The 27,941-nt window shown below is 42.7% G+C and overlaps 1 protein-coding gene across 2 annotated transcripts in view; it reads right to left on the minus strand.

The window, feature by feature from the left end:
• PAMR1 (peptidase domain containing associated with muscle regeneration 1) overlaps window positions 1-27,941 on the minus strand; it is a 65,419-nt gene that overhangs the window by 27,125 nt on the left and 10,353 nt on the right. For both annotated transcript variants that reach the window (XM_026651444.2, XM_026651443.2), the window contains exons 2-6: window positions 23,863-24,039; window positions 22,922-23,050; window positions 15,729-15,843; window positions 10,511-10,728; window positions 5,214-5,321 (exon numbers count right to left, since the gene is read on the minus strand). In XM_026651444.2, coding sequence (XP_026507229.1) covers window positions 5,214-5,321; window positions 10,511-10,728; window positions 15,729-15,843; window positions 22,922-23,050; window positions 23,863-24,039 — 747 coding nt within the window. The remainder of the gene's footprint in view (window positions 1-5,213; window positions 5,322-10,510; window positions 10,729-15,728; window positions 15,844-22,921; window positions 23,051-23,862; window positions 24,040-27,941) is intronic.

Raw genomic sequence — 27,941 nt, forward strand, 5'->3', positions numbered from 1 at the left:
CAGATCCCTGCATTTGCTCAAGAACTCAAGTTTGCTTGGTTTTGTTTTAAACAAAGGTAACAGGAAATTTCAGAGCAGAAAGAGGTCAGAGTCCCTTGCTTGTGGGGCCAGCGGGCCCTGGGAGGGCTACTGAGTCAGAACGCTCAGTCCTGGGACGGAAAGAGTGGGGGAGGGAGCACCTCACTCGTTGCTCTCAAGTACCGCTGCCATCTTTCTACAGTTTGTCTTCGGAGGACAAACTCAACTTTGTGATGTTAGGAAAGACTCCACCAATTCTGTCTGCAATTGCAGAACAATCCATCACTTTGTAAAACATCAGCAACATGATGACTCTGAGTGGCAGTTCCGTGCATGAAGCAACAGGATCAGACCTCTACCCAGTTTACCGTTGCTCCAATTTATATCTCTCAAGGATTTATTACTATTCTGTCCCTCGCTATCGCAGGAAACAACCCAGAGAAGAGAGAAATGAACAAGATGATCAGATCTTTGCTGTCTCTAATGTCTATGACCGCATGATTACTGAAAGAGAGAGAGAGACACACACACACACGCACAAACAAAAAGCTTGATTCTGATCTCACCTATACCAGTGTAAATCACAGCTAACTCTGTTGAGGTCAATGGAGTTGCAATGAACTCAGTGTGAGGACAGAATGAGGCAAAAAGTATTGTTAATGTAATGTTAGGTTTCTCTATTTACTTGATTATCATAACAACATTCTTAAAGGTAGGCAGACTCTGGGAGTGGTGTTTATTGTATTTATGGGGGGAAAGTAATGAAACCCTTACTTTGGCCTGGTCTACACTACGACTTTAATTCGGATTTAGCTGCGTTAATCCGAATTAACCCTTCACCCGTCCACACTACAGAGCCAGTTAATTCGAATTAAAGGGCACTTAAAATCGATTTCTGTACTCCACCTCGACGAGCGGAGTAGCGCCTAAATCGATTTTGTTAATTCGAATTAGGGTTAGTGTGGCCGCACACCACCGAATTAATGTGGTTAAAAACCGAATTAAGGTGCTTAGTGTGGCCGCGCACAATCGAATTTATACAACCTGTTTCCCAAATTCAAATTATCTAAATTCGGATTAATCCTGTAGTGTAGACATACCCTTAAACTTCTCCGCTGATTGGCATTTTGTTATTTAAGGTCATGTGATAGACACTATTTAATAGGGTCATCACAGAGGAATCAGAATTGTCTCAATTAGTAGTTTCTCATGCATTTTGTATGCAGTGTTGTTGTAGTCATGTTAGTCCCAGGATATTAGATAGACCTGAAGAAGAGCTCTGTGTCAGCTCGAAAGCTTGTCTCTCTCACTAACAGAAGCTGGTCCAATAAAAGATAATACCTCACCCACTTTTTGTCCATTTAAACATGCTTGACTGAATCATTATCAGATGTTTTAACATGTGTCCTCAACTCAGTTCCCTCAGCTGAAGCCTTTAAACCACCATATTAACACCTCTAATTGTAAATAATAAGACAATTTCCTGGCTGCCACTGTATGAGATAGAAGAGAGCATGAGCTGTGGCCTTTAATCACTTTATTAATACCTCAAATTGTAACTGACAGAATAATTAGGCTGAATATTGTCCCAGTGAAGCAGCTTGAACACGGTGGCCATGTCATCACAGTGACAGAATTTAGAGGAAAAAAATGGTTCAATGAAGTTTGTACCATTAAAGCAGCTCTCCTTATTGTCTGGAATGACCCTCTATATTAGCACATTTAAAACTAGACTTGACAGAGAATAATTCTGCATTGGCATGGTCAGAGTCTAGATGATCCAGTACCATACACCTTTTACAATTCTAACTTCGGCTGAGTCTGTCTCAGTCCCATTTACATGGCTTTCACTGTGCCTCACTGAGATGCTCCCTCCATCTCTACGCCTCGAGAGAATGCAGGTCTAGTTTCTCTAACTGTTCCCCATGAAAATCTTTGCAAGGCGGCCTTCTGTTGCAAATTTTGTTACATCAATTTAATTTTGTTACATCAATTTAATATTCAAAGGCACTAATCTTCCTCTCACTTATACCCATTTTACACTGAGAGAAATCCATTGACTTCAGTGGGATTACTGCCCATTTACTCCAATAAAATTGGAAGGGGACTCAGACCCAAGGTTTCCAGAACTGCTTATTCAATGCTGCAAAGGTGACCTCACTTTAAATGTCCTATGTAAAACTAAAGCTGGCCTACACTTCCCCCTCAGCTCCATATCTGCAAGATCTGGTTGGTGAAAAGCTACATTGCATGATTCGGTCTCCATGTAATTCTTGGAACTACAACTCTGTTAGGAAACTACTTGACTCCATTTTTAAAGTATTACTGCCATGGATATTTTCCAGTTTGTCCCTTTGCTCTGAAAAATATAATCAAACTTGATTTTCTGCTTTTTTCCCCATGTACTTTCTTGGCAAAGTTTAGGATACAATTTGGCAACAATAAAGGAAAGATCTTTAAAAATGTTCCTCAGAAGCCAGTTTGAACAGAGACTTTATCATGATGCTTTCCCACTCGGATGTTTGAAATTCATGCATGGGAAAAAATATCAAGCCTTCTGTATTTGACAGAAAGGGTGTGAGGTGTGTGCTGTAAAAATGTTCCTCCACGGAAGCCAAAGGACCACATGCTGCATCAGACATCATAAAATCCTCAGTATTTCATCCAATGGCACTGTTCCTTCTTAAATCAAATTAAAGGATTCATGTCTAGTTAAAAATCATTTTATAAAAGTATTTTAAATTGCTTCTTCCCTGAACTCTATTACTAAGCACCACTTGGATTTCTAAAACCAAAATGGATGTTTGTATCTCTGTTTTTGCCACTATTTATTCTGTTTGCTCTGTGTATTGCCCTGTGAAACTAGACAAGTTAATACCATGCTTATGTATAGTCAGTTTCACTTTCTTGCCTCTGACTCTGGTGTTTGATGAGATGAAGCTAGTCATATGAATGAAATAGTTATGGAACTGTAAAAATCTTACTGTCCTTCACCTCCACTTACAGCCAGGGACATAAGGGGCTAAAGCCATTGCAGCGATGCAACTCCACTCAGGTTGCTACACCAGGGGATGAACTTAGCCCTGAGGAATTTTATGAAATCTTCATCATGAGCAAAGATGTGAAATCACGTAAGGACAGGTTTATAATGGCTTACACAGCCATAAAATGAAAATCTTGATGGGCAAACACGGCATAGTGGGCTTTCATTTGGAGTAGTTTTCAGCACTACCATTGTAAGCTGTTTCAATCATAAGCCAGATACCTCCAGAGTTCAATCATGAGTCAAATACACCGCTACCCCGATATAACACGAATTCAGATATAAAGCGGTAAAGCAGCGCTCCGGGGAGGGGGGGCTGCGCAATCCGGAGGATCAAGCAAGTTCAATATAACGCGGTTTCACCTATAACGACTTTCATTAACGCGGTTTCATTAACGACTTAGATATTGGTATAGAAAGTACGATTATTAAGTTTGCGGATGATACCAAACTGGGAGGGATTGCAACTGCTTTGGAGGACAGGGTCATAATTCAAAATGATCTGGACAAATTGGAGAAATGGTCTGAGTTAAACAGGATGAAGTTTAACAAAGACAAATGCAAAGTGCTCCACTTAGGAAGAAAAAATCAGTTTCACACATACAGAATGGGAAGAGACTGTCTAGGAAGGAGTACGGCAGAAAGGGATCTAGGGGTTATAGTGGACCACAAGCTAAATATGAGTCAACAGTGTGATGCTGTTGCAAAAAAAGCAAACGTGATTCTGGGATCTATTAACAGGTGTGTTGTGAGCAAGACACGAGAAGTCATTCTTCCGCTCTACTCTGCTCTGGTTAGGCCTCAGCTGGAGTATTGTGTCCAGTTCTGGGCACCGCATTTCAAGAAAGATGTGGAGAAATTGGAAAGGGTCCAGAGAAGAGCAACAAGAATGATTAAAGGTCTTGAGAACATGACCTATGAAGCAAGGCTGAAAGAATTGGGTTTGTTTAGTTTGGAAAAGAGAAGACTGAGAGGGGACATGATAGCAGTTTTCAGGTATCTAAAAGGGTGTCATAAGGAGGAGGGAGAAAACTTGTTCACCTTAGCCTCTGAGGATAGAACAAGAAGCAATGGGCTTAAACTGCAGCAAGGGAGGTCTAGGTTGGACATTAGGAAAAAGTTCCTAACTGTCAGGGTGGTTAAACACTGGAATAAATTGCCTAGGGAGGTTGTGGAATCTCCATCTCTGGAGATATTTAAGAGTAGGTTAGATAAATGTCTATCAGGGATGGTCTAGACAGTATTTGGTCCTGCCATGCGGGCAGGGGACTGGACTCGATGACCTCTCGAGGTCCCTTCCAGTCCTAGAATCTATGAATCTATAACGCAGTAAGATTTTTTTGGCTCCCGTGGAAGCGTTATATCGGGGTAGAGGTGTACTTGGAATTCTACCTGGCCTAATGACCTGAGATATTGCTGATGCAGTTGACACAGCCATTATCTTAGCATATATTGCACAGTTCTTATTCCTCCTCAGCCTGAAATTCTTCATTAGGCAGAATAATTTACTCAGGCATCCAGGATAAAAATGGCTTGATCTCACCTGAATCCAGTTATTTTACCATGTGCTTGGCATGGTAGAAACAAAAGCTCCCCCATTTGAATAAAGAGCCAGAACTGGGACCATCCACCTGTACAGGATCAGAAGCTACCATTTGTTTGATCTGCCCTGCACCTAATCCCTGTGTCAGTGATGACTGCTATTGCTCCACCTTATTGTTGCCTGTAAGGGCAGGCAGAATACCTCTGCCCAAAAGGTTGCCATTTGCTAAAGCAATAGCATCTGGGGCACTACTGAAATGGTTGGTGGTAGAAGAGAGGAACCCTGCCCATAGGATGGAAAATGGCTGCTTGGATACACATCTCTCATAGTAAGTATGCTCCTTTATAAGTCTCCCTGTGTACTGTTTTTTCCAACACAAACTTTCCAAATACTCTCTTTATATGATGCATATAAAATCCTTGCAGTCTTCAATGGCAATCCTAATAGAAAGCAGGTGCTATGCCTTTAATGGAGCTATGGGGAGCTCACTATATCCTCATTACTATAATCAACCTACACATAAATAAATATATAAACAGTTACCAATTGGCTAAGTTCACGACAGCATTTGATCACACACAAACACACACACACAATGGCTGTACTCACAGCTTTCACAGTGATTCCCGGTATAGCCTGCCAGACAAGCACATCTGTAGGCACCAACTTTATCAAGAATACATGTTCCATCATGATAACATGGAGATGAAGAACAAGCTGCAAAAGAAGAGGCAAGAATATTCAGTCTTTCATAAGGTTCTTATCTAACCAGCTAGCTACGGTTTTCTATAGAACTCATCACAGTAGTTTCTAAAGGCCTCCCAGGTAAATTAGATATGTAGGGTGAAGTACTCAGTAGATTCAAGGAGCCCTCCAATCTTCTTCCTTCCCTGCTAGAAGGAAGATCTCGGGATGTGAAACCTTTTATTGGTGGTTGTTTTTCCTTTTTCTTCTTCCGTCGTGTCCCCCATCTTTCTATCACTGCTTTCGAGTTACAGTGGGTTCACCTGAGGGGTCACATTATCTCTATCTCTTACATACTTCATCCTGGGCTTTGTGAGCAGTATTGCCCTAAAGGAACCTAGCTGTCTTCTTGGGTCCTGGATGCAAATGCAATGATTGATGTTCCTGTGTCCTCTTGACCCCTATTATGAGCTTTTAAATCAGGATTATGATGACCTTGAACTGGCAAAGGAAGCAGGTTGGGAACCAGCCGATTGGGATGCCTCGTGGCACAATTCCCCAGGTGCAATTAGTGAAGTGGCACAAAGAGATCAGAAATTTTAAGCATAAATGGGTATCTACATGCATAGCTAATTATTTGCACATGCACCAGGCTTACTAACAAAGGCAAAAGCCACTGTGCTGCACACACATTTGGGCACCATGCTTGCTCTCCCTTTTTAAAAATGCACCCTTAAAGCTACAAATAAATACATTTTAAAACAAATTGCTTAAAGTCAGTTCCTCTTCCACTTATCTGCAGAGATCTGAGTTTAGGCCCTCAGGGTTCTGTATTTCCTCTATTATAGCAGAGGAAAATCCTAATGGAATGTAACACAAGCACTACTTCAAGTGGTAGTGTAGTTCTCAACTGTTTCAGAAGAAAATCAACCTGAACTCAGGTCTTATCAGGTAGAAACTAGTGTCCAAATCATAAAATTTAGATCCAAATTCAAATAGGAACATCTCCAAAGTCTGCAAAGTTCTGAATCTGATGTTCTGGTTCAGATCCATCATACCAAGTTAGGCCAGAGCTGTAAAGTTCACATCTAGATCCAAATTGAAGAGTTCACCCCAATTTGCCATAAAAATGCTCTTTTAGGGGACTTTCTAAAGGTTCCTCATAACTTTATTTGTTGAACTTCTAGTCCATCATTGCTACAAAAGTATAAAAAGAGTACATTCTAATTCACTTAGATCACAGCTGTCTATCAACAATACACCAATTACCACTTTAACATAAGGGAGGAATGAACTCTACCACTAAACATCGCTGATGGAGCAAAGCAGGGTTGGTAGTTCTCTAGCTGCCCCCTTAGACCACAATCTCAACCAGAACAATCAGTTTCAGAGATGGCACTAATATATTCAAACTCTCAATGTGATGAAACCCAGAATGGCACATGTCAAATCAGCTGATTCTTTTGCAAAGTTTTTTATTGAAACAGGCTTTTCAAGTCTCTTTGGCCCAGCTGGTGAAAGAGAAACAGAACTCCACTCATAACATCAAAACCAGATTTCCGACAAGATTTCATGTGGAGATGTAAAGCTATTTGTATTTAGGTTGGGCAGTGAAAGCCACTGCTAAAACCTTGCACAATCTCTTTAAAGACTTGGATATGAAGATGGGGCGGGGGGAGTATTCAAAGTGTGACTGAGGAGGATAACAAATTTCTGAAAAGCTTACAAATGATCATTTTGTTCTTTCCTGCTGTTCTAAAATGTATTTGAAAAAAAAGAGACAGAAGAGGCTGAAGAGCCAGGGAAGCACTGATATTTTGCAACCTACAAGCCATATCTTCCTGTCAGTTGAAGTCAATGCAGTGGGACCAATGGTACGTTTATTTATCACTTCTGTCTTGATAGCACAAGCCATTATTTGTCTGCCAGTTTATTCTGTGGAGCCACTTGTGTCAAATGAATGAGCATGGATGCGGGTTATGATGATGGAGGTGTGACACACAGAAGAGCTGATAAAAATGAGTCTTTATGGCCTGGCTTCAGTCATGTGACATGGAACAAGGTTACAAAAGTTCCCTCCCCATATCACATGGCAGGGATCAGTATCCACTGACCCCAGTGGCTACTGATGACTGTCGTGATTCTCATTAAGCCAGACCCAGCATTATTTCTAATCTGTCATAGTTCACTGTGCCCTTTAAAAATCTAAAACACGGAATGCACCAGAACACCCCCACAGTGACTTAGACATCCAATTTTTGCTCCACTTTTGTGTTCTGGTTTCACCTGAGGAATTGTAACTCCTTCCTGGCTGCATATGAAAACCATTAAGACAGCATCTACTAGGCCTGTCATACAAACAGACCTATGGACCAAATTTGAATCTCATTGGACTCAATGGGAGTTTTTCTCTGGTGGACTAGGATTTGGCCCTATCTCTCCAATGTGATGGGTATCATGTAACTATCTATAACTAGTTAGGAGAGATGGTTGGAAAACATTTTTTTCACAATAGTTTTTGCAAGGAAAAAAAAAAGTCTTCCACTTTCCAGCTACATTTTGTTTCAATAGAACTTATCCAACAAACTCACATAACTAGGATATTCCCAGAACCTTTCTATTTCCATGGACACACATTCTATCAAGCCCACCCAGCTTGTCTCTATTATAAATATGAAGAGAAGTTAGCTCCTCTCCCTACATATGGGATTTCGTATTGACATTTATAATGTTTCACGAGTAATAGTTGCCAGCAAATCAGCTGGGAATCCCTCACCTTCCACAAGGGGATTATTAAAGAAGGACAACCACACACAGGAGCAGAGGGAATTATCCCGCTCACTTTATTTCAATCTTCCTCCCTCCTCCTGTCTTTCACATCTAAGGTCAGCTTAGTCACTTCTGGCCACTCACCAAAGACTGGATTACCCTTTATCCCTGACACAGTGTTTGTTGCTGCACTCGGGTGGTTAACACCTGCTTCCAGTACAGGCCATTCAGCTGATTAAGCTGCTTCTTTTATTAACTAGCTGTCCACTGGTCTTTCCTCTAGGGACATACTTTTTGCAGATTATTTTGCATTTACTTAAGTTCCTCTGACCATTTGGTCTCGATACTTCCCCATGTTCGCTCAGTGTCATCGTTTCACGAAGAACATGACTTCTGAGCCGACTTCTGCAAAATCTATCCCACATAGGGTCCCCAGAATAAAGATGACCCAAGTACAAAGTGCCCCACAAAGGTGGACACACGTAAATAAAAAAACTCTGTTCTCACTGCATGAGCCACATTTCCTATCTTCTTCAGTCCAGTGCTAAGCTACAACGGATACCATAACATCCCTTTGGGCCACTGCTCAGCCTTGGAGTGTGTTTACCTGATCCTGTTCTCAACAATCATGCAGGTGATTGACCTAGTGAGCCCTGTTCAGCCTATTACATGGATGTCAGCTACCCCCTGGGGCTTTGCATTGAGAAGGATTTCAGAAGACTGAATGCTGAAGCTTGCTGCATGCTGCCAGAGCTTTCAGTCCCTCAGCTCCCTCCCCCCTCTCCCCCCCACCCATGTACATTGTATTCTTCCCATGAACAGTATTGCTGGCCAGGTTAACACTTCACATAAAGAGACATAGTGAGAGCTTCAAAAGCTTTTCACTTCAGCTACTCATCAGGCCAGGACAGATTCATAATAAAGTGCACAATGAGGCCTCCTGACAAACTCTCGCCCCTTTGCATCATGCTCTGCATGGATTACCATGCTTGCAGCCCCCCAGTCTCAAATAAATACCATTAATAATGGGGTGGAAATAAAGTGCAGAACAGTGCTAGAATACTAAGAGGTACATGCTGAGCAGAGAAAATGGAATCAATTCATCCTACTCCATATCAAAAATGTTAGGCCTAGGAGTGTAGGCAGCCTTATGCAACATACCCCACACCAGGTTTCATTTGGTGGAGGCAACTTTTGCTTTCCATCAGCCCTTTCATTAGCACAGTGCTAGCTCTCATTGTCTAACTGTTCCTGCTGTGACTGTGATACTATTATAGGAACCAGCAAGTAGACAAGTGGGTTCAGTAAATGCAGAAGTGGGGCAGCCATTTGTCCTGTGTGTGTGCATGTTTCAGATTGTTAACTGCACCCTGGGGTATTAGTAACAGCTGAACCCCAATAGGTTTGGAGCTCGGGGTGCTTTAGCTGCAAAGATTACATGAACTAATTGAACCTCTTGAACTAGATTTACAGCTCATGTGATCCCATTAAATCTGGGACACTGATGTATGTCTGGGGTCTCATATGTCTTACTTCAGGGAGGGATTGGGAAATCCTAATGTTAGCTGTTATAGATCCTGTAGGATTTTCCTGTGGCAAACTAGCACACACTGGTTGGCCTCCTCTGCTAAGAACTCTATGGACAGGTTTTATAGACTTGCCCCATACAAGGAAGACACAAGGCATGTATCCCACTTCAGATCAGAAGGCAAAACAGGAGCTATCAGCATTCCCAGTGTTCCTTTGCAGGCAGGCAGAAGGGACAGGGAGTAATGCAGAGGGGAAGGTGCTACCCCGGTGTAAATGAGATCAGACTCAAGCTTAATGCATTTAATAAATAGATTGGAATTTTGGAACTCAACTTCTTTCATTAAAAACATTTAGCACATCACATTATTCACTGAAGGAGAGAGAGAAATGTTTTTGTTTGCTTTTTATATGGGAAGAGCTTTCTGCATCTTCCCTGTACAAACAATTTTAAAAAAAAAGCCCTACTGATCTGAAATGTGAAGCAGCAGAAATAATTAAAGCATTTTCACATGGGCAATACACCAGAAATGCAACAGGTTTCTACCATTTTAAACTGCTTACTCTGCTTCCACGTACTACTTCAAGCAACTCCCTGACTGCAAGGAGTTGTGCACAAAATTTCCATCTCATCACTCATTCCCAGTTCTTTGGTGCAAAAAGAAACATCACAAACCCATGAAACTTCAGCCCTAAACTGTTACAATCAGTTGAGTCTTTGCACAAATAATGGGGCTGGGGTCTACTTTAGAAGAGCTTAATTTTAGCAAGCCATATGTTGACTTTGTACCTTCACTATACCTACCTGTATAAACTACTGTTGGCAACACAGCATGAAAGTTTTTAATGAAGCAGAACAGCAAGAAAGATTAGTGAGACTGAATTAATGAGGATAAAGTGCTGTGTGCTTTTTTTGATTCCTTTACCTGTAATTTCTTCAAAGATAGCATGAAACCCATCAAAGTTCTTGGATCCATCAGACTGGAAGAGAACATGGAGTGAGGTCCCAGTGCTTCGGATTGGAGGCGGCCTGTCATTGCCACAGAAACGTTTAATTATCCTGCTATCTATATTGTCCCCATCCCGGATCTCCACATAATCATACTGGCACATGTAGTCAAACTCCAGGCTCAGCATGGCAAACCTGAGGCAGAAGGACATCAAAATCAGACTGTCACTCTCACCTGGCTGGACTGTATTTCTAATTCAGTTCAGAGGCTACTGCCCCCCTACAGCATCCATCTAAAGGAGAGGATAACAGCTGGATACCCTGGAGGGGCAGAGAGCTAAACTCTATTTTGGGCTTTATTAGTGTTACTTAAATTGTTGTGTTCTGCATTTAGAAACTATGATGATAGGTCCCTTAGAAATAAGATAGAAAGAGATAGAATGGGAACAAAACACAATTTATTTCAGATCAGAAGATAAAACAGGAACTGATTGTCAATAGCCAGTACTTACACCCTTTGTGTAAGAGGGAAGGGACAGGGTTAATGCAGAAGGGAGAGGGTAATATCTGGAGGCTTTTACAGTAAACGCTATCTATCCTCTTGTATCAGCCATGGAGCAAGGCTCTCACTAGTTAACAGTATAACATGCTGCTGCTAGCAGAGCACAAAGCCAAAATATTCAAACTGAATATGAATGAAAAACAGACAAAGAGAGCTAATAAAAAAAAGCCTTTAGAGAATAAGCAATTGCCTGAGGTGCTGTGCTCTGCATCGCTGTCCAGGGTAAGGATTCCAAGCTCTGTGCCTGAGAGAACACCACACCACTAACCGCTCAGTAGAATATTTTAAAAGTGTAACTTTTAATCTTCCCAATCTCCCTGAAAACTCTCAACTCTGTAGACCATGTTTATTTAAGGGATATAATGGATCAGACCGAGTCTGTCATGGCACCTCTTCAAAGGTGGGCTGAATGGTCTGGCAATCTAACATTTTCTAACTGAAGAGAAGGGGAAAATGCACAATCATTTTGGATGCTCAGCATACCCCTACAGTCTACAGTTGATTTCCCCTGACTGTCCTCTTCTGGGGACTCGGTGGCTTCAGAGAGTAAGGAAGCCTATGTTATGTGAAATGGCTGATGCCCTTCTATCCCCTCCCATCAGACTAACATTAATACACACTCAATTGTCTTCACTCAATCCTTATTTTTGTGTTTGGAGAAACAGCTGAACCTCAGCTGGTGTAAATCGGCATAGCTCCATTGAATGAGCAGTTGAATGGAGCTGTACCAAGTTACACCAGAGGAAGATATGGCCCAGAGTTTTCATAAGGGTCTGTTGGAAGGTGGATGAGAAAAAAATGGCAAATGCTTTCAATAAACATCAGACATTAATTCATCTCAGTTTCACTTAAACTTCATGAGCAATTGGTGAGTCCAAATTCCAGTTCTGTCTGACACTCTGTTACTTACCCATGAGATATCAAGTTACCAGCATGACATCCTCAGAACAAACTCCCTTTGGCTGATCAAGCCCTGGGATCTGCTCTTACAGAAGCAATAGATTCATACAAATGCACAAGGCCCAGGAGCGCCGCCAGCTTTTCTGCTGCCCTACGCGGCAGAAGGTCCCGCCCCGAAATGCCGCCCCCCACAGAGGCGGCGGAAGGTCCCGCCGCCGAAATACCGCCGCAGTCACCGCCTCCCAAATTGTAGCGTCCTAGGCGACCACCTAGGTCACCTAATGAGTTGCGCCAGCCCCGGCAAGGCCTCATAGCTAAGGTGCAGGGATGGGAGCTGACAGACCTGGCACAGGATTTTCAGAAGTTCTCAACATTGTCCTAACTCTGCTCCCAGTGGAGTCAACTGAACACTTTTGAAATCTTGGGGTCTATTGTTGACTAAAGCACAGTTATGGGCAAGTTATTTAACCTTAATTTCCTCACCTGTAAAATTGGGGCTATTTTCCTAACTGTCCTGGATATTATAATGCCAAATTCCCTGATGTTAATAAAATGCTTGGAGAGCCTCAGACTGAAAAGGAGCGCAAAGTACTGTTATGAGGTGATGTTATTAATGAGTGCATTGAGAATACACCTTGGGGGGGGGTGAGCTTCTCTCCAAAGGAAAAGAACAATTCTAAGATACAGCTCTGTCACAGCATAAAAGAAAATGATTGTGAGTTGTGCGTTACCTAGAGTGCTGTATCTCATCTCCTGATGTGACATGGGCTGAGGGAGCATGATAAATCACAAATTAAAGAAAAATGAGGCTAGAAAATGCACACACAAAACAAACTACTACAGCAACCATTTATCAAAGCAGCCCTGGTCAGCCAAATCCCCTAGGACAGCAAAGCACATCTCAAGTCAGAAGATGATTTATTTTCAGTCCTGTAAGATTAAGAGAGTTTATAGTTTTTATTTCTTTTTCTTTCTTACTCACTCACTCTCCACTGCAACAGGGCAATCTGCCCTTTTAAAGCCCTGGCTGGGGGGATGGGAGAAGAGAGAGATAGGGAGCAGCTGACCCTAGACCAGAGAGCAGCCCCCCAGACAGGCGCTGGGAATCAGCTGATCAGCACTCCTGACTAGCCCACACTCTCAGCTGGAATATAAAGGAGAGCTTAGCAATGCAGGGAAGGGGAGCAGGGGAAGGATATTTGCTGGTAAATAGGACCAGCTGGTAGATCCTAGTCCAAACCTTTAAGCAGATTGTTGTCAGTGTTTTTTTTTTTTTTTGTATACCTTTCTTGCTATGTTTGGGAAGATAACAAACAGAGACCTGAAGAAAGCGACAGAAACCTGGCCTGGCTAGTGACTAGGGGTCACTTGTTTCCTTTCTGCTTCACACAGATAGGATCACCAGCATTGCCCTGTGGCAATCACACAGGGTTTGCTGGGGCTATATAGAGACCAGGAATCATGCTGACTCCGCAAACTGTTTGCTAACAATTACTATTCTGAGCTGAGAGTAACTGGCAGAGGGAATCTGCTTGTTTATGTGGAAGTGGAGTAAGTCTAAAGATCCAGGCACAGGCAGCAGGACCAGGATGGAAGAATTTGGTGGAGTTTAAACTACTGAGTCTCCTAAACCCAACAGTGGGAGCTCCCTCATCAGACTCTGCTTCTGGACACTTTCACCCTAACAGTGGGACTCTGTGGCAAGGGAGGTAGAGGGTTAGTATTGAGTTTGCTGAACTGTGTGGGGAATGGCCACAATGGAAAGATGATCAAATCAGCTAGAAGGAAACTCTCACAAGGGTAATGCCACATGTCCATTCAAAGCAGATACCTTGCGCCCTGTGGCAGCAGTAGTGATAACAATTTCACAGTGCTTGAGGGGTAACACAAATTCACAGGCACAGAACCATCACTCCTCCCCCTGGAAAGGGAGGGGACAGAGTAGTCTAGAGCTGCAGGTTTAATTCCTAGCAGGCTTCCCATGCAGCATACCCTACAATGCTCTTGCGGATGACACCTTAAAAACAAATACCCTGTCTACTCTGCCTGGCAATTAAAGATCCCATTGCACTATTGGCAAGTGTAGAGGTTTGCCCTAATATCCTTCTCCTTTCTTTCTTGTACATTGCTGATCTGTGCCAGTCAGCTGCCATCCTCCCACCCCAGAGATAGCTGCATTCACTGATGCTGTAAAACATAGGACCCAATCCTGCCCCCACTGATAGGATCAAAAGCAGGGTCAAGCCCATCGTTTGTGAAGCACTTTGGCATCCTTAGGAATGAAAGAGTCTCGTACATAAATGTAAAGCAATATCATTTATAATCATGTTGCTTTTTGCACAGAGTGAGCTACAGCCCAATCCAACAATGCACTTGTAAAAGCAAAGGAAATGTGTCTCAGTCCCATTAAGAGTAATACAGAGCAGCATCAGTCATCTGAACACCAAACTCCCAGTACCATGTTATAGGTACCGCTATATCTGGCCACCCCTGAAGGTACCTACAGAAACTTGCACTTGCTCTGAGGAGGTTTCATCACTGTTAGTATTTGTAATTATTGTTGCTAATAACTACACAGTAGTGAGCATGATAAAGGGACTGGTGGTAATGTCAAAGGAACCCCCACATTTATTTTCTCCTTGGGTGATTTTCCTTCCTCTGATTTAATATTAAAACTATCTTTAAATCTGTGGTTAGAAATGTGTTTGTGCACCTAACATTGCTTCTTTGCCTGGTCTCCAAAGCTGGTGAAAGATTGATGTGAAGCCTTTAACTCATGTTCTTATTGTAGTTGCTGGTGGGGGCTGAATCTGATCCCCTGCCAAGCTTCCTGCTGTATGTGTGAGCTCTTTGCCACACACATTCAAAAACAAAATTAATTGCACCAAATGAAGACTCTCAGGCACTGGAAAAGAAACCCTGATGAAGGGCTGAGGAGACTGAGCTGTTGGGGAAGATTAAAAGGGCTAGATACGTAGATTGACTGAACAACTAACGATACAAATATAGGAAGCTTATAGGCATCAGGGATGGAAAGGAATTATTTAGGGTAGTTCAAGAGGACGTCACTTGATGTAATTATATGAAATTTAGAAAGGGAAAATTTAGGCTGAATATCAGGAAATACTTCCTGACCGTGAGATCTATTCAAGTCTACAACAAGTGGTGGGCACCCCCTCATATGAGGCATTTTCCATCTCTGTCTGAGGGAGTTTCCCTCTCTAATGTCTGTGATTCTATAGGGGGGAAAGGTATATTAATGAGAATGAGCTTCAGAACCGCACCAGTTAACTAACTGTGAATTGTTTTCACACAAATTCAGAGTAACCTGAGCCAGTTTCTCCCTGCCCCAAAACACTCCTGAGTTTTGTCTTCAGTGAATCCATTCTACACTAGCCTGGTGCTTCCCTGTTGGACCATTGGATGCTCTGACCATAACGGCACCTAGGGATATATATTGCCCTGGATTCTCTAGAAACATCCATTGGTATCAGCTGGTGTTCCAAGCAGGAACTGAAGGCAGAACATGGCCAGTAGTGCAGCATTCCCAGATCTCCTGCTGGGCCAGGTGCCAAATATGGAGTACCTTCCTAAGATGGAGGCAGCACTTTCTTTGCCATAGAGCCACCAGAGTCTGACCCAACTGTAGATCAAAATATGATTCCCATCTGTTACACATGCCACCTTGCTTCATATAGAAGACAGAATTTGCTGAAATTCACCTCCCACTTACCTTAATTCGATGATAAACCCAGGTTTAACATGAAGGGTCCATTCACAGTGTGCATTCAGTGGGTAGCTCTCCAGCAAAATCTGACCCTTGGAAGCCCGAAGAACCTGCCCACATCCTGAAGAGGAAAAGTAAAAACAGCAAGTCCATTAGAGACCTTCAGTCAGCACCTCAGGGAGAAGGGGCCAGAATAGATTTGTTTGACATACTAACATCTGAGGCAACTTCCTGAATGACTAAAATGCCCCACTATATTATTAGTATTATTATGCTACTATATTATTTCAGCATTATCTAGAAATTCAACACCCTTCCTTTAAGCTTATATAGTATCACCTCTCCACATCAGCACCAGATTAATCATAGCTAAGGTCTGGACTCACCAATATGTGGCCTCCCCAAGTCCTACCCTAAAATGTGGGGCTCCCCTAATCCTAGTTCCTTCCCACCCCTCCTCAGAAGGACTCCTTCCCTCAGTCCTTGTCCCCTTCGTCCTCTTTTTTCACATGCCGACATGTGGATGTGGTTAAGAGGGAGACGTTTAACCTTTGCAGTCTCCCACTCAGCAACTAGTCAGAGTGAGGCCTGCAGAGCTGTGGCAAAGGAGGTGGGATACGGGAAAGTTTTGAGAGGGACGGCTGCATCTGGAGCACCACTAGATCCCTTCCCAATCCTGGACCTAAATTTCAGTAATCCATACTTGATCTGCTCCTCTTCCCCACAACCTGGAGTTAAAGGAACACTTTTAACGCAGAGGACTGGGAGTAAGGAATCCTGGGTTCTATTCTCAGCTCTGCCACCAAACACCTTGAGTATGTCACTTAACTGCATTATACCGCAGTTTCCCCGCTTGTAGAATGGGAATAATAATGCTTATCTCAATGAGAGAATCCTTGTCAAGGATCCTAAAGAACTTTATAAACATTACTTACGTGAAGGTGCAGAGTTATGTCATCACATACCATGCACATCACATCTTTTGATGCCTAATTTTTTGGCTACACCTTTCCCTGGTGGAGTCTTACAGCTTATCAGGATTTTCATTAAGCATTCTGTTAATACACTGCTGGATGATTCTGACCGCATCTTCTGTTCTAGAAATTGCATTGTGGGTAATAACATGCCTGCACTGGGGGATTATGGGTAGGCTGCAGACCAAGCATAGGAGAGAGATCTGTTGGAAGAGGCCAACAGACTGTATTTAAGCTGTGGAGGAGGGGCCAAGAGACTTCCCAGAAGCTTTTCAGCCTCCTTAGTCCATTCACTGCTCCTTGACTGAGAATCAATAAATTTGATCCATTCCCAAACAGGGACCCTGAGCTGCTCAGTGCACTCCCTTCTTGACTGACGGGACTGTAACTGTAAGTGGCATTTGCCATAAGCCACACTTCCCTTTGGAGGACAAGCGAGTGTGGAAGTGACCTGATTTTCACAAGGGCAGAGCATCCAGAGCTTCCATTGAAGTCAGCCTCTGAAAATTAGGCCTTATGTGTCTGAACTATGGTGAGAGACATGGGAAAATTGAAGGTCAATTGCTCCTGTTTCCTGTTAAGAATTGTCTGTCTAATAAAACACCCTTTGTCGGTTTACCCTCAGCTACCCGCAATTAAGTGGAACCTGATGAAACAGCACTCCAGCTCAGAGGAGTTCATCACAAGTGTTTCATCCTACACCGGGGCTTAGTTGGTTCCTCATGTAAAAGATGAAAATTAATTACTACACTCCTGTAGGCCCATTAGGATGCAGCTAGGATGCCAGAATCTGCTACAGCGCACATGATAATGTGCCTTCCCACAGCAAGGAAAGGGACCTTGCATTGTTACTGGCTCCTGCCTCAAAAACAACCTGAGACAAAGCGGCGGGAAATCTTCAGATTGCGTGACAAGGTTCTTGGATCACCTCAAAGAAAGCTTCCCTTTTGTAACCAGGGCCTTTTGAGCTTCCTTTGCACTCCTGCCTTTCACAAAGGGAAGCAAAAGAATGCTTATGTGCGGGGCATACTAAATGCACTTTTCTATTTGGAACAGTACAGTCTGAACTTCTGAACGTCCATGCCAAGGAAGTAGGTTTGGCCAACAAAGCAGGTGGTCTGAAGGCTAAAGAGGAGCCATTCAGAGACTTCCTCCTAAAGAATATTCTCAGATTTGCTTCTCTGCGTGAAGCACATCCGAGATCAGATCAGATCTTCACCCTTTCTCCTGCTCATGTAGCAGACATTGTGCTGCCTCCCCCAGACAAACAGCAGGCAAACAATAGCTCCATCACCTTCTGATCAAATGAGATCTTTTTTCTTCCCCTTCTAAAGCTGTGGGAGACCTGGAAAATTCTCAAGAATAATTTGTACTCCAGCCACTAATGCTGGCAAATCCGGCTTCTTTCAGAAAAAAATAATCCACTTTGGAAAAGTGTCAGCATCAGGGTTCCTTTCCTCTCTGGAAAAAAAAGCTGCTTTCAGCAGCACATAAAGATTCTTCTCTGAGGCCTGGAACTGAGAGAAAAAACAACTCAAGAGTCCTTTGAGTTCTATCCCATTATGAGAGTTCATATTGGGGGAGGAGACATCTGGTCACAGTTCAACACCTGTTGTTTGGGTTTCCCAGCATCAGTGTGGGGTTCCATCAGGAGCCAAGACGGGAGACAAAGCAACAATGATAGAAGTGTTACATCCACTGGCATTCAGAAATTTGCTGGGGGGTGGAGGGAGCGAGAGAGACAGACAGAACCGGGGTGGCTCAGGAGGACTGGTAATGGTAGAGTCAGAGGCCTTCACTTCTTGATCACCACCATTAAGTCTAAGTGAATAATGACCCAAAATTGTTCTCTCCCCACTTGGGCACACTTCACAGTGATGGGCTTAATTTAGCCCTACATATTTAAGCAATCAGCCATCTCATCAGTAATATTTTTACTGTAATGGGAGTGTATGTGTGTACATGTGCACTCGCCTTCTCAAGAATATTTAAGGGTCAGGGTCCAGAGAAAAATTCATATCCTTCTCCTTTATTTTCCCCAAATAAAGACTTTCTAAATCAGGGGTTCTCAAGCTGCGGGTTGGGACCTCTCAGGGAGTCACAAGGTTATTACATGGGGGGGTCACGATCTGTCAGTCTCCACCCCAAACCCCGCTTTGTCTCCAGCATTTATAATGGTGTTAAATATGTAAAAAGGTGTTTTTAATTTATAAGGGGGGTCGCACACAAAGGCTTGCTATGTGAAAGGGGTCACCAATACAAAAGTTTGATAACCACTGTCTAAATCCTCATCAAAACAGCCCAGAGTTAAAATGAAGGCCCCTGAGGCTCAAGTGCAGCTGTGTACCTTTATGCACCATTTGAAGTGAATTTTGTCCTCATTTGTCTTATTCTTACTTAATATTGTGACTTTCCACCCAGCAAACTATGACACAGGGAAAAGAAAAATCAGTTTGCCTCATTCAGCTTATAACCCATTGCAATGTCTGTTGTCTTTACACATTAAAAGAAGCCATTTAAGAGCTTCTGGGCACCATCTGGTGAGTGGATTGCGGTACTGCAGTGTATTTTACACCACAGAAAAGGGTGCGTCTCTCTCCCTTTAATCTCTCTGGTCCACATATATTCACATATGCACAGGTCCCAAGTACTCTGCAGCAAAATGGGCCTCTACTCCGTAGTGAAGAACCCTTCTGACTCTGACGTTCTGGTGTTGCAGATGGGAAATGCTATGGTAGCTTCATTTCCATTTAAACATGGAGAGTTTTTACTGCATTAAATATGAAAAGGAATAATACACTCAGGACAAACACTCCTATGTTATTTATCTTGCTACTGAATTTGATTTGACGTTGACACCCCCATTGTCAGGCTTAATGTGCTCCAGATTTTTTTATTCACAATGCTGATCTGCATTGCAGAACTTGCCTGGGCACAGCTGCATCAGAGACAGTTGGCTGGTTGTAGGGTGACCAGATGTCCCGATTTTATAGGGACAGTCCCAATTTTGGGGTCTTTTTCTTATATAGACTCCTAGTACTCCCCACCTCCTGTCCCAATTTTTCACACTTGCTGTCTGGTCACCCTAGCTGATTGGTACCTGGGCAGGCATGGAAGGTAATTTAGAACTGTAGGATGAGCACTTTAGCTGAATATTTCTGCTAAGGTGATCAGCAGTGAAACCGCTCTAAATGTTGCCATTTTTGCCTATCTGAGGGTTTTGTACTGACACCCACCACTGCAGAATGTGTAATCTTTAAGCTTCAGAGTCAACAATTTATTGAGATGAATGGGGCACATCATGCCTCTCAAACTGTAGTGTCAAGATGTCTTCAGATTTAGGAGGACAACATTGGATCTGCTTTGGTTGTGCTTATTCCCTCCTCTGTTTGCTGTCTCTGAACAGTCAGGTTCTCTAGCGGTCACTTATACAGCCTCTGTTATTTTACAGTCTCTGAGCACCTCCCAAGTATTTAAAAGCAAGAAATAGCAATAACTCACACATATGTTTGTTCACACCATGTGTAAAGTTTGTACACTGAAACCTGATTACCTGGAGTGTTTGCACCTGAAACCTGATTACAGCTGGGAAATCTCCATGTGACTTGCATGACCAATCACAACTACATAACAAAGCTCATATTTCCACCATTTAAGTGTCAAACAGCAAGGCAATTTGCAAAAAATGTCAAATAATGAGTAATCTGAGATCGGCTTCCAGTCATTCCGCCACCAGAAAAAGAAGGGAAAGTCTATTAAACAAGTAAATGATTCTATAAGTGATTATTTGCTCAACTCTAATGGGAAATCACAGACTGCAAACTGAAGTGATGGACCAAAAAATGCAGCTTTAGAATTTTTTTTGTAATTTTTATTTTGTTGCCAACTACAAAAAAGTCTTTGTTTTCATATAGCAATCCACTCTTAATATTTTTCAGACAGTGATTATGGAACTGATTCTGCTTGGGCCATCAGTAAGATTTGACCCTGGAACCTTTTGATCTAAAAGCAAGAGATTCTGTCCCTTAAACTAAAAGACTAACTCCTCCAGCGAGAAGCAGAAGCAGACTCATAAACTTCATATTTGGACCACCACTAGAGGGAGACAAAGGACCACACTCTCCTAGTGTAGGCTGCAATTGCTTTTGAGGACAATGCTTTTTGTCCTCTGACCAATGGAAATTGTTCTGGTTTTAAGTAACTATAGGGTCTTTTCACTCCAGAATGCAAACTCTAAAGCATCATGCTTGAGGTGTGTACAGCACCCCAGCTGCCTGTGCATTTTAAATGTTCAATCATAGAATAAAATTAAGGCCATATGGGAAAAAATGATGTGTCCCACATACAGAGGGTCGGCTCTCCTAGATGAAAAGAAACGTTCAGATGTGAGCAGTGAATTTCAGCTGAGAACACCTTAGAATGGCAGTTTCTGCCAGTTCAGCCACAAAGGCCCCACTTTTTTGGCTGATTTAGCAAAACTATTTCCCACACTGATGATCTTCGTTCAAGGCTAAGCCATGTAAATGTGCAGAACATGGATAAGCAGCCATTCACGGTGCTGGAAAGAGGAATGTGTTCACTAGCAAAGTGCACTCCAGTGTTTAGGTACAGCACCGGGCAGACAGGTCACATTTGTTGCTCTCCTTTGTAACCCCTCAGTCGATTGACACCCTTCTGCTAGCGAAGTGCCCAGAATGAATGCAATATTCCAGATGTGAACACAAGGGCCGTAATGCATCTTGATGCGATGCCTTATCATATGGTATGGGCTGGCCGGTGGATTGCATGCATGCCTTGACCAGCCAAATTTTAGTCCAAGGAACCCATCCTAGTCCCTCCTGCCACTTGAGCCACAATGGCTACATTTTATTTTTAGCACGGTGGCTTGATCAAAGCTAGCACGGGTATGTCTCCTCAAGCTGGGAATTATGCCCCCAGCTCAAAGTGTAGCCATACCCTGTGCTGGCAGAAGGAGGAAGGACTTGATGGACCCAATGGTTCTTTCCTATCTCTACTCTTATGGAAAGTGTGATGGGATCTTTAGTATCAACACAGAGCAGAACGGTCGCTGGTTTTTAAAATGTAGTCAGAAAAAACCCACGATGCAAACTGTGAGAAACTCAGCTTATCGGCCTCAGAGGAATGGAGGCCTGAATGGACTCTGCTCAAGTTAGAACTTGCTGATCTAGACAGTTTAGGTATTTAAAGCCTGATACTTACACCATGAATTTTTATTTTTATCTACTGAAAGTCTATGGCCTGTGTTACGCAGGCGTCAGACTAGATTATCACAATGGTCCCTTCTGGCCTAGGAAGCTATGAATAAGAGAACACATGATAAATGTGTACAAAATAATGACTAGAACAGAGAAGGTACATGAGGGGCTACTATTCATCCTCTTTCATAATGCAAGGGCAAGGAGATAGGCAATGAAAATGAAAGGCAGCAGATTTAAAACTGAGAAAAGGAAATACATTTTTATACCATTAGCCTTTGGAACTCCCTAGCAGAAGAGAACATTGAGGCCAAGAGCTCAGCAGGACGCAAACAAAATTTTTTTCCATTATTTTATATACTCTGGAACAAGACCTGAAATAGCCCCACCCTGGTCTGAAATAGCCCCAGTCTTTAGACCGTCAGAGTAAGTTACAAGACACTGCATTTCTGCTGTGGGAAGTGGTTAGATCTGTGGGAGGAGAGATTTGTGCTTTGTTGGGGCCTGAGTTTTGCTGGCTGTGGGGAGAAGCTGCTATTTAATATAATTGTTCTTGTAAATCTTCATGCTTCCTCAAGTGCCTCTGTAGTGTTTGGTTAGGCACCCCTTTTATTTCTGTCTATATCCAAAGAAATAACATGGATAACTAGAACATCCAGAGTTACAATAGTTAACGATTAAAAAACTACATCAGGAGTTTGGAAGGCTTATAAACACTCATGCTTCAGGGCCTAAGCCCACCTGTCACTGATGAGGGCAAGCAGGTAGTTATCCCTCTGAGCGCTGCATATTATTACATAACCGTTCCCGGCAGGATTTCTTACACCCTCCTCTGAACCATCTGGTACTGGCCATTCTCAGAGGCAGGATGCTGAAGTAACTGGACCACTGGTTTGGTATAGCATGGCAATTCCTATGACCCGATTAAGTCACCCCCTCCACTATCCCCTCCACTATATCCCCAGTGCCACCCTGCCCAGTTGTAGGGTATCTCACTGAGGGCACTTACTCATGCAGTCCCCTCCATACCAGCCTGCTCTGCACTCCGCACAGTAGATCCCTTTGATGTAGAAGTCGTCTAGCGTTCCACCCCAGGAGCCGTTGCGGCAGGACTTGCAGTTCTCAAAAATGGTGCAGCCTGAAAGCAGAGTCAGTTTGTTGAATGACATCTAGACAGCTGGTGTGGGAGGGAGAGGATGGGGGGAGGAAAGCGGGGGAGGAATCTGTTTGTTTGCGTTTCACAATCCAAATGACCTTGTGATCTTCGTGGTGCTGACTATTGTGGATCTCATCCGTCCCCCACTTTGGCAAGTTCAAGCTCTCGAATCTGGATCTGATCTTGGTAGCTGCCCTGTATGTCTACATCCCATCCCCCCTGCTCTGAACACCCTTCAGGGAAGTGTGAGTTTGGATGTCAATGCAGCGTGGCTCCATCCCTGGTTGTAAGTAAATCTAATTTGTTCTCAGCTGATTCTCCCTCTTTCTACTTTTAACTTTGCTTTCCCATTGCTTTCTGAAGAGTCGGAACTCCCCAGCCTCTTTCCCCTCTCATTTAATAATGCAATGTACAAACCAGATCCGGAGGCTGAGGAAATCAAATCCCCAGCCAGAAATGACCTGTGTGAAACTAGTTATGACTTTACCTTGTGGAGAGCTTCCAGGCTTGCACAGAGAACCCTGGAAACTCTCAGCCCATAGTGGGACCAGCAGTGGTGCTACATGAGGCCATATGCTGAACGCATTAGCTCACACTGGTGCAGGAGCCGCTTGCACTGGCACAGATGGATCCCTGAGGAGACTAAAAGCAATCCATGAAGTAAGGCAGCCAAAATGGGCTGTGTGCCCCATCTGGCTCTGTGCACAACGACCGGCTGCACATGCTGGCACTTCACCACAAACCCTGTGTGAGAGCACAAGAGGTACAAGGGACAATGTTACAAACCAACACACCCGGGTGGATTAAACAGGAGTCACACTCATTTTCCTCATTCCTGCAGCAGGGAATGGTGTAGCCCACTTTTTCTTTCCCGCCGGGGCAGACACACTGGATCTGGTCATATTCACAGCACTCCCGGCACATGATATTCCATTCAGCTCCAGGGCAGTTTTCATTGATCACCATGTATTCTGAAAACAGAAAGTAAGGTAGGGGAGAAATAATGCATAAAATGCAGAGAATTACCCAGTTCACTGATTGTTATTCAGTTAATAGTCAGATCATACATGGCATGAGGTTGTCCCAGGCCTGCAACATGGCAAATTCCAAACCACATTATAACATATCTGATCCTGCCAAAATATAAATTGAGTTTGGGTGGCTAAAACACAAAGAGGCAGATCTGCATTGCCAGCCAAAGAGGCACCGAGCCCAGAATTAAGGAAATATGTTCCTTCCTTTCTCTGTTAGACTTCCTTGCTTCTGCATTCAGAGGGGAAAAACCCCAATTTGAAGGGACATTTTCACTTTAAAGCTCTTTTTAAAAATCCCAGGCCTTGTTCACTACCTCATCTCCAATTTAGATTATTTATTCCAAAAGAATTTAAAATATCTGCTGGACTCTTTAATTTTCCTGCCATTTTGTGTATTATTTTGCTATTCATGCAGCTTGGAGAATGGGGAGTCCAAATGGAGAGGTCAATTTCACTTCTGGCTTCTAGTCGAGTTTATTTCCTAGTTTCACTTCACTAGCACAGTGCTGCTTTCATTGCAGGAGAAAACAGGTTTTTCCATTGATTTTTGTTTGTTTGAAATTTCATTTCATGATAACATTTCTAATTAGATAAGGGTTTTTAAATCATTTTTAATTACCTCTCCCTGCTACATTTTGAGATTTAATCTATCCTGACAGTGCCCTTCTAAGAAACCACAGCTTGAAATACCTTGGATAGTGACTGCAGACTAATGCAGTAACTCTACAGATCCCATCTCCCTTCCTCCACCATACTGTCTAAACTCTACAAATTGGAATCTAATGAGCTCATGATGCTGTCAGTGTGTCTCTTAACCAGTTGACAGACCTGATGGCTGTTTTCGTGGAGCCTGATAATAAGAAGTGAGAGAGCAGACTGGAGAGATGAGATGTGAAAGAAACATAATGAGACCCTCTTTTTTCCTTTTTGGCCACAGAATATTCTTTCCCTTTTGTTCTGAGTGATAGAATTGCTTTGTTATTGCAACAAACCAGACATTGCTATTAAGGAGCGGAACTCCCATCCATGCTACCTGGCTTCCTTTTCACACAGTTCCTTTTTGATTCAGTGTGTCTCATAATTTAATTATGAGGTCTGAGTTAACTCTCTGTAGGATTCAGTGGTAGTTCTGCCTCACTCAATTCTCCATGGCCTGATGAAGCCTGAGTCTCAGAAGCTTGCCTTTCTTCTTAATAATAGTTAGTTAGCCCAGCAAAAAGGGACCACCTACAGCTTCTTGATTTTTGTATTTAGCTGGAGAGCTAAATCGCTGTAGGCAAAATTCATCCCTGGTGTAATTCCATAGCCTATTCCTTGCTCTGGACTCACAAACTCCTGGAAACTGCATCACAGTTTGGACTCCATAGTTAGTTGAAAGTCAGTTTGCATTCTAAGCCTGATTGTTGCCTACCTTCTTTCCATCTACAACAAAAAAGCAACTCCTGACATTTGGTGAGGTGGTGGTTTGTTTGGTAATTTTCCAGTCCAATAATATATGCTTGCATTAAGATTATAATAATACTTAATTCTTGTATAACACTTTTCATCCATAAGTCTCAAAGGGCTTTACAAAGATACGTATCATTACCCCCATTTTACAAATGGGCAACTGAGGAGGTGACGGGTCTTTTCCCGTGGTCCCAGAGCAAAAACAGTAGCCAAGAATTAAACTCAAGTCTCCTAACTCCCAGATGAGCAGACAAACAACTGGACCACATTGGGTCCACTAAACACATAACTATACCTCTTTCTTCTACAGAGATATAGATATATGATGTATAGATTGTCTGTGAACTGTATTTTATGCAGATTCCTAAGCAAATTGATTACAAAGGTATAATTATCTGATTTTGCCTGTCCCTGTTCACCACTATTCACCCTAAGCCAAGACCTTCCTCCTAATTAAAACTGCTCAACTTTTGACATTCCAATTCAACACATCTCACCATCCACCATTAAAAAATAACAATGCAATTAGCTGTCCTAGAAAGCAGCTCATTCCTAGTGAAAGCTGAACCCCTGAACAAATACCCTGAAATTTGGAAGTTTTAACAAATTTTATGTAAATCTCTTCGGTTTCCAAAATCAAGCTGGAAATCTCATTTCCTTAAAGATTTCTAGTACATAGCGTTAAATGGGATCTATATCAGTTTAGATTGTGCTGATAAATTTACCAATGCAACTGATATAAGCCAGGTTTAAATCAATCTGAGTATCCACATACAAAATTGTTAGTGTTTTTAACTAAACTGAGATCAAATCACAGCTTTAGTTACATTGGTACAACTAGACCAGACCCACAGGCCAGATTCTTCTCTTTTTACTCATGTTGAAATCAACGGATCTATTTGCAGAGTAAAGCAGCATAGGTAAGGGTTAGCAGGCTCTAGCCCTTAAAGAATTGTAAACATCAGATTTCCTTTTCCCTGTGTCTGCTGCTTGCTCACTTCTTGCACTTAGCTGAGACACTGAAATGGGCTTTCCGTTGATTTACAACCAATTTAATTCACATTCGGGTTCTCATGCACTAACACCGGGCTGCAAAGTTTGGGGAGTACACATGGCAGGGGAATTCGTGTGTCTGGCATTTTCAACCATTTCCTCCGGATTTAAAAAAAATTAATGGAATCTCTTGTTCTTAGGTTTTGTATACTTTTTTTTTTTTAATCTACATAAAGACTTGACAGTGTGTCTTTAATAACTCTGGAATCCAGCTTGCTTTACACAGATGTCTCCTCACCCTGTGTAATAAAAGGCGAAAGGGATATTTTGCTTGGACACTTTAAAGTGGACATAAAAAGAGCGGCTAACATTTATTAAAGACCATTTTTGTCTTGATGAAGGCTAGATTGAGCCTTTAGCAGAGCACATAGATACTCTGCCCCAGCAGGAGCTCCAGGAAGGAACTGTGACTCAGAGAGGCATAATTGCTCCCCTGCTGCTATCCTCTTGCTTTTGGGGGCAGTATGTCACTCCATCCCTTTTTGGGACTCAGTTTACTCCCCCACTCACCCTTCCCATTACTTTCATAATTGAGGGGAGAGGAAGGAAGAGGGGAGGTGGGATTGATTGGTGGAGCTAAATGCAATAAATTAGAAGCTGGACCATTCTGAATCATGGCTAAAATATTTGTGGGGCAGTTAGTGGCTTGACTTTGCTAATAGAAGCACCCTTCAAAGGAGCAAGTCTGACTTGTAGCCAGCAGCTGTATTTCCGGAGAGTGTGAAACATGTCCAGGCAGAGACTTGAAGTGACTCAAAAAGAGGCTGAGTTGCAAAACTCCATGCAAAATATTTATCTGAAACATGAAAACAAGAACAAGCAAACAAACAATGGGCTAATTTATAAGGTTTTCATGATGGAAGAAAAGGCCATTAGATCCAGGCACAAACTGCACATAAGAAACCAGCTCCAGGTCATGGAAACTGTGATCAAGAAAGAGCAATGTTATTAAAGAGTGCAAATGGCAGGGGGAAAGGTGTCAGAGAGTGGGTGGGAGTAACTGGTTGACTTAGGAGCATGTCAGTGTAGTGTGGAACTTTTCACCTCTCAGTCACTGGTTCGAGTCCAGTCCTGTTTGGCGGTAATGAGCTGGGATCTGATTTTTAAGAGATCTTCAACCTAGCCTTTGCTATTGTGGGTACGTTTCCAGGTCTATCTACCTGGTCTGCAGGTTCAGTAAGGTACTTAGATGTGTGCATCCTTTTTATTTGCACTCGCGATTATTAGTAAGCACATAAATGCACCTGTAACGTTGGGGGGCGTTATGGTTCATAAGGCCATTACCATCTGATGGTTGTTCAGTACCCAGCAGAAATGAAGGGATCCAGCCTGGCATC

This window comes from Terrapene carolina, unplaced genomic scaffold (assembly GCF_002925995.2).
Source record: "Terrapene carolina triunguis isolate 2854851 unplaced genomic scaffold, T_m_triunguis-2.0 Scaffold96, whole genome shotgun sequence".
Classification (NCBI taxonomy): Eukaryota; Metazoa; Chordata; order Testudines; family Emydidae; genus Terrapene; species Terrapene triunguis.